Source organism: Amia ocellicauda, chromosome 7, assembly GCF_036373705.1.
Source record: "Amia ocellicauda isolate fAmiCal2 chromosome 7, fAmiCal2.hap1, whole genome shotgun sequence".
Classification (NCBI taxonomy): Eukaryota; Metazoa; Chordata; class Actinopteri; order Amiiformes; family Amiidae; genus Amia; species Amia ocellicauda.
In genome coordinates this window covers 10,519,760-10,533,627 of record NC_089856.1, presented here as the reverse complement: position 1 = coordinate 10,533,627, position 13,868 = coordinate 10,519,760, and the positions used below count along the sequence as shown (strand labels likewise).

General features: G+C 45.1%; 1 protein-coding gene across 1 annotated transcript in view; it reads left to right on the top strand.

Annotated features, from left to right (window-relative positions):
* The window catches only part of rapgef3 (Rap guanine nucleotide exchange factor (GEF) 3), a 36,740-nt gene extending 23,354 nt beyond the window's left edge, over positions 1–13,386 (top strand). The window contains exons 7-27 of the mRNA XM_066708320.1: positions 279–339; positions 446–522; positions 913–1,059; positions 1,158–1,270; positions 1,976–2,064; positions 3,169–3,247; positions 3,857–4,007; positions 4,381–4,463; positions 4,929–4,965; positions 5,450–5,528; positions 5,678–5,815; positions 6,171–6,268; positions 6,739–6,864; positions 8,069–8,250; positions 8,358–8,448; positions 8,580–8,630; positions 9,008–9,095; positions 9,501–9,565; positions 10,161–10,215; positions 10,612–10,683; positions 11,310–13,386. Of these exons, the coding sequence (XP_066564417.1) occupies positions 279–339; positions 446–522; positions 913–1,059; positions 1,158–1,270; positions 1,976–2,064; positions 3,169–3,247; positions 3,857–4,007; positions 4,381–4,463; positions 4,929–4,965; positions 5,450–5,528; positions 5,678–5,815; positions 6,171–6,268; positions 6,739–6,864; positions 8,069–8,250; positions 8,358–8,448; positions 8,580–8,630; positions 9,008–9,095; positions 9,501–9,565; positions 10,161–10,215; positions 10,612–10,683; positions 11,310–11,428 (2,001 nt within the window). The 3' untranslated portion in view covers positions 11,429–13,386. The remainder of the gene's footprint in view (positions 1–278; positions 340–445; positions 523–912; positions 1,060–1,157; positions 1,271–1,975; positions 2,065–3,168; positions 3,248–3,856; positions 4,008–4,380; positions 4,464–4,928; positions 4,966–5,449; positions 5,529–5,677; positions 5,816–6,170; positions 6,269–6,738; positions 6,865–8,068; positions 8,251–8,357; positions 8,449–8,579; positions 8,631–9,007; positions 9,096–9,500; positions 9,566–10,160; positions 10,216–10,611; positions 10,684–11,309) is intronic.
* The last annotated feature ends 482 nt before the right edge of the window (positions 13,387–13,868 follow it).

Below are 13,868 nucleotides of genomic sequence, written 5' to 3'. Positions count from 1 at the left end.
CTGTAATGAGGACGGCAGCTTCTTTTTCTGGTGCCATTTGCGGTCGTCTTCATCACCATCGCAGGCCCATCAAAGAATCATAGATTGACGCTGCTTCAGTCAATCTGTAGGCTGGTGTGCGTGCCTGGTGTGCAGAATGGGCATGTTATATATTCTGTACTGTGTGAGTGTGATTTAGACTAGCTGGCATAGGTGAGACTCAGGCCTGATGTCTGTGATACGCTGCACTGAGTGAAGTGTTTCTACCAGGAGAGTGACTTCTCTGTGTTGTGTTTGAGGTGCGGAGGGAGCTGGCTGCAGTGCTGGTGTTCGAGTCCCATTCAAAAGCAGGAACTGTGTGTAAGTGTGACTTTTTCTGTTTGTGCTCTGAAACTCCCCAAAATAAATAAAAAACAATGCTGAAAACATGGCCTGTTTCTGACGCCTCCCTTGCTTCCTTCTGCAGTGTTCAGCCAGGGAGACAAAGGGACATCCTGGTACATCATCTGGAGGGGCTCTGTCAACGTGATCACACTTGGCAAGGTGCGTGACGACCCAGTGCAGGATGAGAAAACACACTTGCAAACACCCTCCCATCACTCCCCTACCTCAGTGCCAAAAAGATCAGGTTTATGCTCACGGTCATCAGATCTTGGGGAATGCATGTTCTTTTCAGTATGTGCTTAACTGTAGTGGGAAGGGTTGGTGTTACAATTAGCAGGGATGGAGCTAAAAAAATTATTAATAATGTGCACGTATCCCAGAATTCACGTGACACTGTCCCATGATGCACCCACTCCAGTTCAGTTGGTGTCCTTTGGGGAATTTCCCACAGGAGTGTTTGTAAAATCAGAGCCTGGTCTGTACACCCCCCTGGGGACCCGCACCTGACCCTGTCTTCCTCTCTCCCTGTGGTCGGTGTGCTGGGAGCAGGGCTTGGTCACCACACTTCACGAGGGGGACGATTTTGGTCAGCTGGCTCTGGTCAATGACGCCCCGCGGGCCGCCACCATCATCTTGCGCGAGGACAACTGCCACTTCCTGCGGGTGGACAAGCAGGACTTCATCCGCATCCTCAAGGTCAGCCCAGCCAAGGCCCGCCCTGTCCCATTTAGCCGCCTTTGCTAGCTACAGTAACAAACTAATTCTCAGTTGTTGTGTGTCTGTGCTCCTTCCAGGATGTGGAGGCCAATACGGTGCGCCTGGAGGAGCATGGAAAGGTGGTGCTCGTGCTGGAGAAGAGCTCGGGCAACGAGCCGGCCAATCAGGGAGGCTCGGGAAATGGCAACAAGTAAAGATGCACCATTCAATTTCCTTATGCACAGCCAATCAGGAAACCCCGTCATACTGTTAAATGCTGAGGCCCAACCCCTTTCTGGAGACATACCCAATCAGGGAAAGCTTATGTATCACCCATATGCAAAATAACACCCTTTTGTGTGTACACAGCCAATCAGAGAGCTAAAAGTATAAAAAATACCCCTCCTTTTGAGTTATATATACCCCACCAAATTCTTAAAGTGTTTAATTTGTAAGTTTCTAGAAGAGACCGAATGAGCTTAATGTTTGTCAAATGGGTTTTATTGGTGCCTCCCTGCAGACGGTCTGCCTGTTGGGTTACAGTTGATCCTATTGGAACAATTATTGTGATCCGTTATCTGGCCTCACTGACACAATCCCACACTCTCACTCTGTGTCTGAGCTGACAATCTGTAATTATCTGTATAATATCTACTCGGTATATAATCTTGCTCTCTCTTTGTCTGTCTCTCTGGGCCTAGAATGTGTAATTAGCGGTTTAATATCTATTAGGTGTATAATATTGCTCTCTCTCTCTGTCGCTCTAAGCCGACAGTATGTAATTAGCTGTATCGGTTCTCTCAGGTATATAATATGGCTCTTTCTCACTCGGTCTCTGCGAGATTGCAATATAAACTTAGCTATATGATATCTAATGAGGTCAATAATACTGATATCTCTCTCCCTCTGCCCTCAGGTATACTGTGATCTCCGGGACCCCTGAGAAAATCTTGGAGCACCTGCTGGAGGCAGTGCGACTGGACTCTAACTGCAACGAGCCTGCAGGTAGACCCTGGGACAGGGACTGGAGGCAGAGAGAGCACCGTGTTCCGCCTCCTCCTAGTCAGTTATACCCCTTTTCCACTAGCATAACCGACCTGAGCCAGAACCAGGCTGCCGCGGTGCGGCACATTACCCACTGGCAATTGTGTTGTGCCAACCCTGAACCAGGCCGTGAATAGTACTGGCCCGGAGCCGTGCAGGGCCAGGGGGAGGAGTTAACTGAACTTATCAGATAGTGTCAGTCTACCCTATTACTAGGTTTAAATACATTACAAATACTTAATATATTAATAAAATACATGTTAAATACTTACACTACAACTGCTATCTATATACTGGTAAAAAGAAAATCTGAGTGATAGCCCTTCATCTGTAAATTAGATCTTTAACCTTGAATGTCATTTAACTTTTTTTTTATACTTGTTCTCTCGCCTCTCTCAATAGATCTATTTATTACAGTAAAATCTTATAGCTTTTTAATTTCAATTTAAACCATGGTCACAAGGATTATTCCAAACATTTGCATGTTGCTTTTGAAATTGGTAAGCTTATGTCATCATTGACCTCAGCTCGGGTCGTGCAGTGGATAAACACCCTACCCGCTCCAGGCCAGCTTGGCTAGGTTCAGGCCTGGTTCAGGGTCGGGTCGGATGTGCAGGTGAAAAGGGGCATTATAGCTCTCTCGCACACCTGATAAACTCCTGGCCAGCACCTGGGTTACTCAGATCGAGCACATCACAGCACATCTTGATTGGCGCAAGGGGGAAAACTCAGCTGACCTCACGGGCTCATTAGTGTCCGGTGAAGTGTCCCGAGACAAGAATATAACTCCTGTCCGCTGTGACTGAATAGACTCTTGCATCCCTGACCTTTTCGCTCTGTATTTCTAAAGGTATGGTGATGCAGGGGCAGATTTTCCACCGTGGGCCAACTGCCTGTCTAATTAATTTCCAGGTTGCTTACAGTATGCCGGCCATGGAAAATAGGCTTGTTAGGATGTACCATACTGTTCTTCAGTGTGATGTCATACAGTGTAGTACCCCATCCGCCACCCTCATGGCAAGAGCCCCCCATGGCACTAAGAGTGGACTGTGTCCTTTTCCCCAGATTCCTGTGTTACTGACTTCCTGCTGACCCACTGTGTGTTCATGCCCTCGTCGCAGCTCTGCTCAGCCCTGCAGCACCAATATCCTGCCCGAGACCCTGACGTGCACCCCAGAAGGATTGATGTACAATATACATATATATACTTTTTGTTTGTTTGTTTTTCTTTTGAAGAACCCATCCAAAAAGTATGCAATCTGTGTGTTTGTTGGTGTTGGTAATCAGTTTTCCTTGGAGATTCACATTCTTTCATCAAGGAGGATTGTTGGACTTGGAAGGGAGAGTTTAGTTCCCAGCATTTTTTTATTATTATTTTGTTTTTAATGCCTGGAAATAATAATTAAGGCCACTGGACTCTATTCAGGCAGTTAAGTGTTTAGGTAGGCCAGGTGGGAGTGGTACACACACAAGCTCTCCCACAATAAATTACAGTCTTTGAAATTCAGGACTGTTGCATATTCAGCTCTGATAAAAAATATACAGTAACACTTAATTTTATTTAGCACTCTACTGCACAACAAATAGCCTGGCAACTGTAGTGGACTGTTTAGAGTAACTCTCTTAAGCAAAGAACACGCCAATTACAAACTACATAAAGCCACACACAAAAGCTAGGAGTTTATCAATGATTGCGTTACATACAAAAGCAGCTGGGTGTCACGTGCTTTGTGTTCCTTAACCCTCCGTGCACTTTCCACGCCGAGCCGTCGGAAGGGTCCGAGCTGGAGAAGGCAGCCTACTCGCTCAACAAGAAGCAGAAGATCATCCGCCTGGTCGGCCAGTGGGTGGCGCTCTACGGGCAGCAGCTGAAGCAAGACGCCACTGCGGTCGAGTTCCTGGAGGTAAGAGGGCAGAGGACAGTGGGCAGAACAACAGCACTGCCAAGCACAAGGACCAGAGAGCGTCTCTGGGGGGCCACAGCCCTGGCGCCGACTTCTCTGGGAAACTAATCTCTCATGAATGTTGCAGTTTGTGCTCAATTCATTTTTCCAGTCGATATGAATATGGCAATCGGCTGTTCCTTCTTGGCAGCTTTTTTTATTTTTTTTATTTTAGTACTCCTGACCAAACTTTCAGCCGTTTCTTCAAAGATATTAAAAAAATAAATAGAAAAGTCAGACTAGATAAGGTATACGTGGGAGAAACTCACATTTGTTTTACTCCTGATAGTTCTTCTGATCAGCTCTGTTGTCCACCCTTGTCATCCCTTCCCAGAGCCTAAAGGGGGCAGTGCTGGGGGACTCGCGTCTGACCAGCATGCTGAGGGAACAGCTACAAGACCGGAGGAAAACCAAAGTGTGAGTGACCGACTGTCAGACAGACACACAGACCTGAGCCCTGTCACAGACTGTCATCTCTGTGGAGGGTTATCTGATTGACAACATGCTTCGCTTTGTTGAGAGGCAGTGGTGCAGAACACGCCTTGGGGAGGAGAAGGAGACGGCAGTACAGGAATAGTGCAGAGGAAGCGTCGTCTGTAGTGTCTGGTGTCTGTATAACATGGTAAACTAGGAATAATAATGGAAGAGACTGAGACGTAAGAATCACTGCAACTGAAATGGGGAAATTGTAGGAGTAGTTGACTAAACAGTATGCTGAGACCACATGAATTGACACTAAAACATAATGGATTCACTTTATGCTAAGCAGTTTATTATAATAATAACAATGGTGATAATAGTAATAAATCACTTTATTTTATATAGCATCTATATAGGTTTCCAGCATTGCGCCTGAGTGTTGCTTTTTTGTTTCCTTTGTAGGCTGGAAAACGGCTACAGTAGCGTTCTGCAGACCAAGGTAAAGCTGCACCACTCAATCATCCTATCTATACAGGCTTTCAGATAAAGAGAGATCGGATAAGCGAGCCTGACCTCTCCAGCAGCGTGTGACGGCCGCTGGAACGGTTTGTAAGCACCGGAGAGGTTAAGGTCAAGAGTGCTGAATGTCGACACAGATAAATGGTTCTGCGTGGAAAACATGATGGATTGTTACCGGCCAGTGACCCCAGGTCTGAATCCTGACCATCTGGACCGAGACCAGTTTAGATCGCTTGAACAGCACATCCCAGACCGAATCTGATCCGTAGCATTTGAACATTTGTGTTTGATTCTGCCCTTTTAAAACTAAAGAGGGATTTTGTATTCTATTGTTATGTCATTGAAAATTCACATTGCTCAGTTTTGAAGTACCCATAAAATGTTTTTTATGCCAGCTGTCTGTCCCCTCCCTGACAGATAAATCAAAAATAATCTTAACAATTATATATGCTCTCTTCCATCAGGTTAACAACCAGTTCGACTGGTTCTCCACTGTGGAGGAATGTGCGGGGAAGTGCCAGCCAATCAGAGCGCAGGATAAAGGTGAGGTTGCCCTTACTGGTGCACTTGAACCCACAATTCTGTGGGGCACTTGTCACAGCGGCAACAGGCTCTGTGTTTGTCACAACGTTGCCCTGCTGTTCTTGTGATACGCAGTTACTGACCCCAGACTTTCTCCCTGCTGTGTCCAGTGTTATATGAGATCTTTCGTCCTGAACACACCTCGGTGTCCCTGATGTTCCCAGTGGACGCCTCTGTGCAGGACCTGATGTCTTCGCTGGTCAAGCCAGGGGGAGACCATGTCTTGGTCAAAATGAACTCCTCTGGAGGTAGGAGCTTCCTTCAGATAGATCAGAATGTTTTGGTGTTGGAAGAATCAAGTTTCATTCCCAGGGTCACATGTTAGTTCAGATAAAAATGTGCGTGGGTCGTGGAGAATTTATGGCAGCTCTTTATCTCGTGAGCATTACTTCATACATCTAAAAATGCCAATATCCTGAGACAGATTCTCCTGATCTTGATTACAATTAATTGTTTTTTCTGCAAGTTGATGAACGTTGATCTGATTGGATGACACATTGCCAGGTTTTTCTCCGGGGCCCCATGGGTTCCTTCTGAGGACCCCAGTATGGGAGCTGGGCCAGACTGGTCAATGCTTCCAAATATTTCTGTTGTGCGTTTCAGAGCGGGCGCAGCTCAAACTGGACACCACTGCTGTCTTAACATCCCTGGGGGTCAACGAGAGGCTGTTCCTCTGTACCTTGAGCCAAATGGATCAGCTGGTAGGTTTCCCATGATTCCTAACAACTCTGGTGAGCTCAGTTCAGGGGCCTAAAGTGTCACTAACGCCATATTCATACGAGCACCACTCTCCCTCAAAAAAAGTAAATAGCGGAGTTTTTCCCAACCCGAGCTCTGTAAACCATGGTATAAATATCAGCCTTCTGTATGAGCAACTGTGACTGGCCCTGTAAGAAGGCCAAGGCCAAGCTACACATAACCTACTGTGTTTGTGTTTGTGTGTGCTCTGTGTTATGTCAACAACATTGTGTTTGGCCACAGTGATACGAATCATTTGAATATGGATGGTGTTTTTCTGCACAACACTGTTGGAGGCAGAGGCGTCAAACACTCAAAGGTGATTTTCTGGCGTTTCTCTGTGGACTGCAGTATCAGGGTTTGTTCTGGGTGTTAGAGGTTACAGGTGCTCTGGACCCTGAGGGGCTAATCCAAGGGTGTTTGTCATTCACAGACTCCTCTGGCAGAACAGCAGGGGCCGGACCAGGGCACCATGGACATGCTGGAGCAGATGAGCTCTAAGGACATGGCCTGCCAGCTCAGCGACCATGACTGGGAGCTGTTTGGTGCCATGCATGAGGTGAGCAGCATTGCGAAACAGGTGACTGTCATGCTGGCACCAGAGAGGATAAGATCACCTGTCTGTATCAGACCATCCTGTCCAAATATTTCTTGCGCTTATCAAAGCATTTGTGATGGATGTGCCCATTGTTGACTCTTCTGTGTCATCCCTGCTAACTAGTTTGTTTTGTTTTCAAACCTGCCTATGTCACCTGTTCTTAGTTTTTATCTGGGACTGCTTTGCTTGTCCTTTGAGTTAGATTTCCCTCCTTAAATTAATTGTGTTGCATTCACATTCTATTGTATTCGTACAGGCCAAAATATATGGCTTGGATCCCAGTGTTTGATGGACCGTTTAAAAAATAAAGGAATTCCATCTCCGACAGCATTACAATTGTGATTAGATTAATAATGGCAGGACTACGCAGGTCCCATTATTTAAAATGGGACATTTGAACCAATCTGAAATTTGTGAAATTGCCTCCTGCATTATCTTAATTGAATCAGTTTGTCTGCCAGTTAACAGCTTTCACTTTAGTATGATTGAACAATAAATGGAAGTGAAAAGGCATTTAAATTGAGGCAGGCCTGTCACAAAGGGGGGGAGGATAAATTAATGAATGAGAGAAATGTAGACTTGTGGAGTTGTTTGTTTGGGTTGGCTTTGCTTTTCCACTGCAAATTGTTTGTCAGACCTTGAGAGGAAAAATCCCAAACAGATCACAGCAGAGTAAATCAAATGCAGATACAGTAATACTTTATAACCAGACAGACTTTTTAGATGTTACTTTTCACACTGGGTTTTAAAACACAAAAATTTAGCTTACACAAAAATATTGGGCAGAGGTATAAAAAAATAAATGTATACCTTCGTTAAAAGATCCAATATACCTATAACTGTATCAGTGTCTGTGTTTATGTGCAGTAGAGTAGACTGCTTGCTTTTTAAGTGATGGAGCTGGATTGCAATTTCTAGAGGTTTTTGGATCAGTATTAATTTAACAACTCCTGCTGTGGACCCTTAACATTTTGTTGAGTTGATTTTTGTTTTGAATACAGATTAAACGCTAGAAATCGTAATCCAACTGGAACGCATTTAAAGTCATGACACTCTCTCTCCTGTCGTGACTTATTAACAGCGTGTCAACAGCTAGTGAGTCCCAGAGTGTGATGGTAATGGCCTCTTGCTCTCTGTCGCTCTTCTCACTCTGTTTGTCTCTCAGGTGGAGTTGATCTATTACATATTCGGGCGTCAGAATTTCCGAGGAGCCACCACTGCCAACCTGGAGCGTTTTGTGCGTCGGTTCAATGAGGTGCAGTACTGGGTGGTCACTGAGCTCTGCCTGTGCACTGACCTGGCCAAGCGCGCCCTGCTGCTGAAGAAATTCATCAAGATCGCCAGCGTGTGAGTCAGCCTTCCCTTCCTTCATTCCCTCCCTCTCTCCTTCTAACAGATCTTTTGAAGTGAATTTACCTTCACTATAACCATGTCCCTCCTCTACCTGATTTCAGCCTCAAGGAGCAGAAGAATCTAAATTCGTTCTTCGCAGTGATGTTTGGGCTCAGTAACAGCGCTGTGCAGAGGCTGTCCAAGACCTGGGAGGTGAGAGGGTTGAGGGGCAGGGAGAGAGGAGCTAAATTTTAATTTACTCTGGGACGCTTTGGTGTTGCTTAAACCTGGCATGGATTGTATAGAATGCCAAGTCTTACCTCGACCTGTATTATTTTTCTCAGAGACTCTCAAACAAGACCAGGAGGATCTACTCTTCTTACGAGCGGCTAATGGTACGTTGTGTTTTCTTATTGGTGAAAAGCAGGAAAAGCACATAGTCTATATACGTCACAGCAGAGGAAGTGTTGCCTTTTTTTCCAAACAGGTCTTTGTTAGGCTGTCAGAATGAGATTGTTTACAAGCTACGGTGAAATGCTTTCCCATAACTTGTGGGTGTACCTACTAGAGTGTCCTGCAGTCCTTGCCAAAAGACACACCAGGGATTCATTCTGGCACGAGCAGACCTTAAGGAAGAATTGGCATTGCTCAAAATGTAGTTCTCGACAGGCTTATTCCAGCAGAGCACTCTGGGAAGTTATGGGCAAGCACACAGGGCGCAGTTTGTTTTGGAGCAGCTGCTGCTAATCGCAAATCTTTGTGTGTCTCTCAGGACCCCTCCCGCAACCACCGGGCCTACAGACTGGCCATCTCCAAGCTCAGCCCCCCCTACATCCCCTTCATGCCTCTCCTACTCAAAGGTAAGTGTGTTCGTGCACAGCTCTCAAAGCATGTGGTGAAGATGGGCCCCAGACTGAGGAGGACTCGAGTATCACCTTGTGTGTGGCGCCCCCTAGCGGCAACTCCTGTGATTTCTGAGAATTTGACTGTTCATGCACAACTGATTATGTTAAGGTCTGCTCTACTGGCAGTGGGAAGCATGAAGTAGCATCACCACTGCTCTATATGTGCAATACGTGTTTAACTCTCTAACTTGGAGCTGAATCAGAAATTATACAATCAAATACTATCTTTGCCAGTTTGCCAGCAGAAGCCACCATACACTGTGGAAATTTTGCCCATATATATACCAACTAACTTAAAAGTTCCAACTCCTCTCTTAGAAGACCTGTTGTTTCTCCTTATCTGCTTGTTACCCTCAACAGATATGACCTTCATCCACGAGGGCAATAAGAACCATGTTGAAGGCCTGGTCAACTTTGAGAAAATGGTGAGTGTACAGACTAAGTATTTTCAAGACAGTATTTGAGAATGGTGAAGCACGGTGATGATTATGGAAACTTCAGGGATCGGCAGCAGTGAGGTGAACTGTGGATTTAAGAATTGTGGTGGAAGAGTGGGTCTGGAATGCCATTGTTTAATAGAAAGCCACTCTTTCATATGAAGACTGAAAACTTCCCCTCTGTCAACCTGACTTGGCTGCTATGATTGCGATTGTGGATACGGTTGTAGTTGAAAGTATTCACACCCTTAATTTGATTCCAATGTAAGCTGAAGCTTCATTTGGTTTCATAAATATTGTTCCTTGATTTGCAATTTTTACAGTTAGCCGACTCCATTGAAAATCCTGACATTCCCAAGGTTTACACACCCTCTGTTCAGTCGGGTGGGAGGCCTGACAGTTTTCTCTGTACGTAATAGTGTTCTATAATCTCTGGAAGGAAATAAAAAGAATAGAAGTGATTTAGGAGTATAGTTTACTGAACAATGCTTACTAAAGGAAATAACATGGTTTCAAATGAAGGGTGTGAATACTTAAGACTCTGACTAAAGAGACTGATTGTCTGATTGTATTGCCTTGCCAGCGTATGGTTGCCAAGACGGTGAAGATTGTGCGGGAGTGCAGGAGCCAGCCATATGGTAGGACCAGCTGTCTTTGTTTGCCCCTGTATTGTGAAGTGAAAATTACCTGTGCGAGCTGTGGGTTTATACCATGGAAACAATGTAATGACTTAGATTTAAAGGTGCCAGGTATTGCCCATGTATAGTCTGGGAATGTGCTGACAGTGGCGGCCCGCCTTGTTTTACTCCATACGGCTGCCAGGAGTGGCTGTGCTGACGGGCCACAGTGTGATTCACTTCCCAGAGCTGGACTGTATGGGAATCTCATTCTAAAGTACCTGGTGGCATTAGAGCTATCCTATGAATAATCAGCCACTGGTTATTGTAAAACACATTTTTTTACTTGCTGCTTGTATGAAAGCGAGCTGCTCTCCAGTGTGATTCTCTGAAGTGGTCTTTGTCCATCTCCCACAGTCCCTGCCTCCCCTCAAAAAGGCCTGACTGACCGGGTCTTCCTGGAGACGACTGCAGTGCGAGTGTCAACCTGTAAGTGGTGCTGTTGTATTATACACATCTCTCTCCCCTTCCTCTCCCAGCTTCCACTTTTCTATAGATCATTAGAAGAGTCAATATTAATCACTAATTTAATGGATTTTTGACTTCATAAATTACTTTCTAAATGCCTCTTTCATTACACAAATTAATGTGTACATTGATTTACCTGTTAATTTTCCCAATTCATAAATGCACTGGGCAACTTGCCAAATAGACACAACAGCCACAATACCAGCCCATCACATGAAGGCATCTTTTATGACCAATCACAGGGGTTTGTCCTATCAGACCAATCCTGGTTCAGAGCTCCCTGCCGGAGATCTACATTCCAGCAGGTTTTATAGAACACTGCAGTAATTGGAAGTTTTTAAAAGACTTGTATGTTTTTCAAAATCATTTTAATGGACAAGTTCACATAAGTAGTTTACATCTGGTCCTAGAAGGCTACAGTGCAATTTGTTTGTTTTGTTTTTTTCGCCAAAGAATCTCAAAATAAATTCTGGCTGAAGTGGTCAGCAGTGTAAGCTCTCGAGAGCCAGTGTTGTTCACCCCTGACGAGACTGTAATGTAACGGCCCTGGATAACTCCCTCTGTTTCCCCTTGTCTCCCTCTGTCAGATTCGGAGCAGTCGGTCAGTCTCCGCAGCCCCACCAGTGTCCGCCTGTACGTCCAGACCCTCAGGGTGATCGACAACCAGCGCAGACTGACCCAGCTGTCCCGTGCCCTGGAGCGTTAGGAAATCCGGCCTGCCTGCCTGCTGCCTGCCGCCCCACCAGGCCTCGTGGGAGCCTTCAGCCGCAGGCCTCAGCCCAGGTTCACCTCCTTGCTGTACCAGTTTAGCCTTGATGTGCGAAGTGGGTGTGAAACAAGTCCTGCATCCTGAAGACTGCCTGTCCGAGCCTCACACTGAACACTTAAAAATGACCAGTGGGCTTATTTTTGTATGTTTGTTTTCCCCTCACTTTTTCCTGCACCATGGATGACTGTTTGGTGTTCTGGGTAATTTATTTCACCGGCCAAAGTGGGACTCTAACAACAAGGTGGACCCCACTGTGAATGAACACTAGCACCAAAAACTGGCACTGATGTCAGTTCCCACAGATAGCTATTTTTGATTTGGCCATGAGTCGGCCACGATTATGCAAACTGAGTGCCGCTTCAGATTCAAAGGCCAGTCTTATAAGACACACTCAATAATAGCTGCTCTCATCTTCCTGAGTGACCAGAGAGAGGTGGGAATAGAGAGTCTTACAAAGAGCCTGATTTAACATCTGAAGGATGGATCCACAGTCTTCAGCGCTGGTTCAGAACAAGCCTTTATACATGTATATATATTTATAGCACTTTTACACTGGACCACTTTGAGTCCAGCACAGGCAGCTCAACGGGTCTTGTCAACAAAGTCCATTGAATGAACAAACATCAGCACTGACGTATCGATGATTTGTAGCAGCCCTGTGCTCACTTGCTCTGTGTCTCTTGCAGTATTTCCTACAGGTATTCGAAACCCAACTCTCCGGTTTGTCAAGACTGATCTCTCCTAACAGGAGACGCCAGCAGGTCCCTGGAGGACGACAGAAAGGCACAGTTGTGAAAATGTGCAGCCGGCGTTCTACAGTGTGATGGGATATGCCAATACAAAACACATTTTATGCTCCACAGTTTCCACAGAAAAAGCTTGAATCTGTACGTCCCTCTTATTCCCATATGACACCAGCTTAAAATATAAAGAAATGTAGAACATAGAGAGCTTTGAAATTGTAATGTTATGTCTAGCACACTGTATGGCCAAGGATTTCTTTTATGTATTATGCAACCTATATAACTTTAATGTGGTTGCTGAAACTTTGTTCTATTGTACGTCACACCCAGGGGAATTTAAATCCCATTTAAGTGCCTAAAATTGAAGTCTTATTATACAGAATTATACTAAATTATACAGATCCCAGCTATAATTGAATCGGCAGCCTTGACATGAAGACATATACGCAGCACAAACCCACGCACAACAGCAGCCTGTGTTTGTGGGTCGTGTAGAGCGCCGAGAGAAGCTGGATGTTTGTATGATGGGAGAGCGCAGACGTGTGGAAGACGGCAGTAGAAACTGCACTGAGAGGGGAACTGGCCTCAATCAGGGCTGGGCAACCCTGGTCTCAAAGAGCCACAGCGTGCCTTCTTTGGGTTTTGATTGATCCAAATCTTTAAGTGCTTAATTGAGCCAACTGTTGGCTTTAATCAGTCAAAATGTGTTGGAGGTAGCCCCTGATAAAGGATTCCGAGATAGCTGGAAAAGCTGCTGGATTGTGGCCCTCCAGGAACAGGGCTGGCCCCCGCTGGCCCAGATGTTTCTGTGGTCATGTATCAAAAGGAAGGCAGTATTGATGAAGCCCAAGGGTGGATTTACACCCAGCGAAATACATTGTGAATTTTTGACTTCTGGTATTGTCACTTCTGATCCTCCTGGGAGTTTCGTGTATTAATAATCCAGGAGCTCCTTGGCTGATGAAGAGGAATCGCAGTATTCAACGAGCATCAGGACTTAACGTTAATGTAATGCAGTGGTTTTCAAACCGGTCCTGGAGTACACCCTGCCCTGCTGGTTTTTGTTCCAACTGAGGTCTAAATTGCTTAATTGAACCCTTAATTGCCCTAACAAAGCAATATACCATTCAATTAAGTAATTAAGACCTAGGTTGGAACAAAAACCAGCAGGGCAGGGTGTACTCCAGGACCGGTTTGAAAACCCCTGATGTAATGCTATGGAAAATGCAGAGAGTGTTTGATTTATTTATGATTTGCGTCCAATTTCCCTTCTTTGTCAGAAACTCTCAGCTGTACACCTGTTGTGTGCTGTAGAAGTTGCCACTGTTTCTGATGTACATATGTTGTTTTCTTTGTGTCACAATATATAAATATATGCAAATAATGAATTGTATACAGATATTGGCTGCCCAGTTTCTTGAGGAAAAAATCCTGCCACTATATTTTTTAAAAGCCTTCTATGTTCCTCAAAGGTTAGGCAGGATATGTTTTTTATACTGTTTTTATTACTGTACAGTTACTGCTAATCTGCATTAAGAGAACTGCCACCCAAGCATCAAACATGAAAAGCTTCTAGGTTCGGACTGTGTAGAAGTGTTAATTAGACTGGGCATTTTTAAAGCCTCAAATATAGT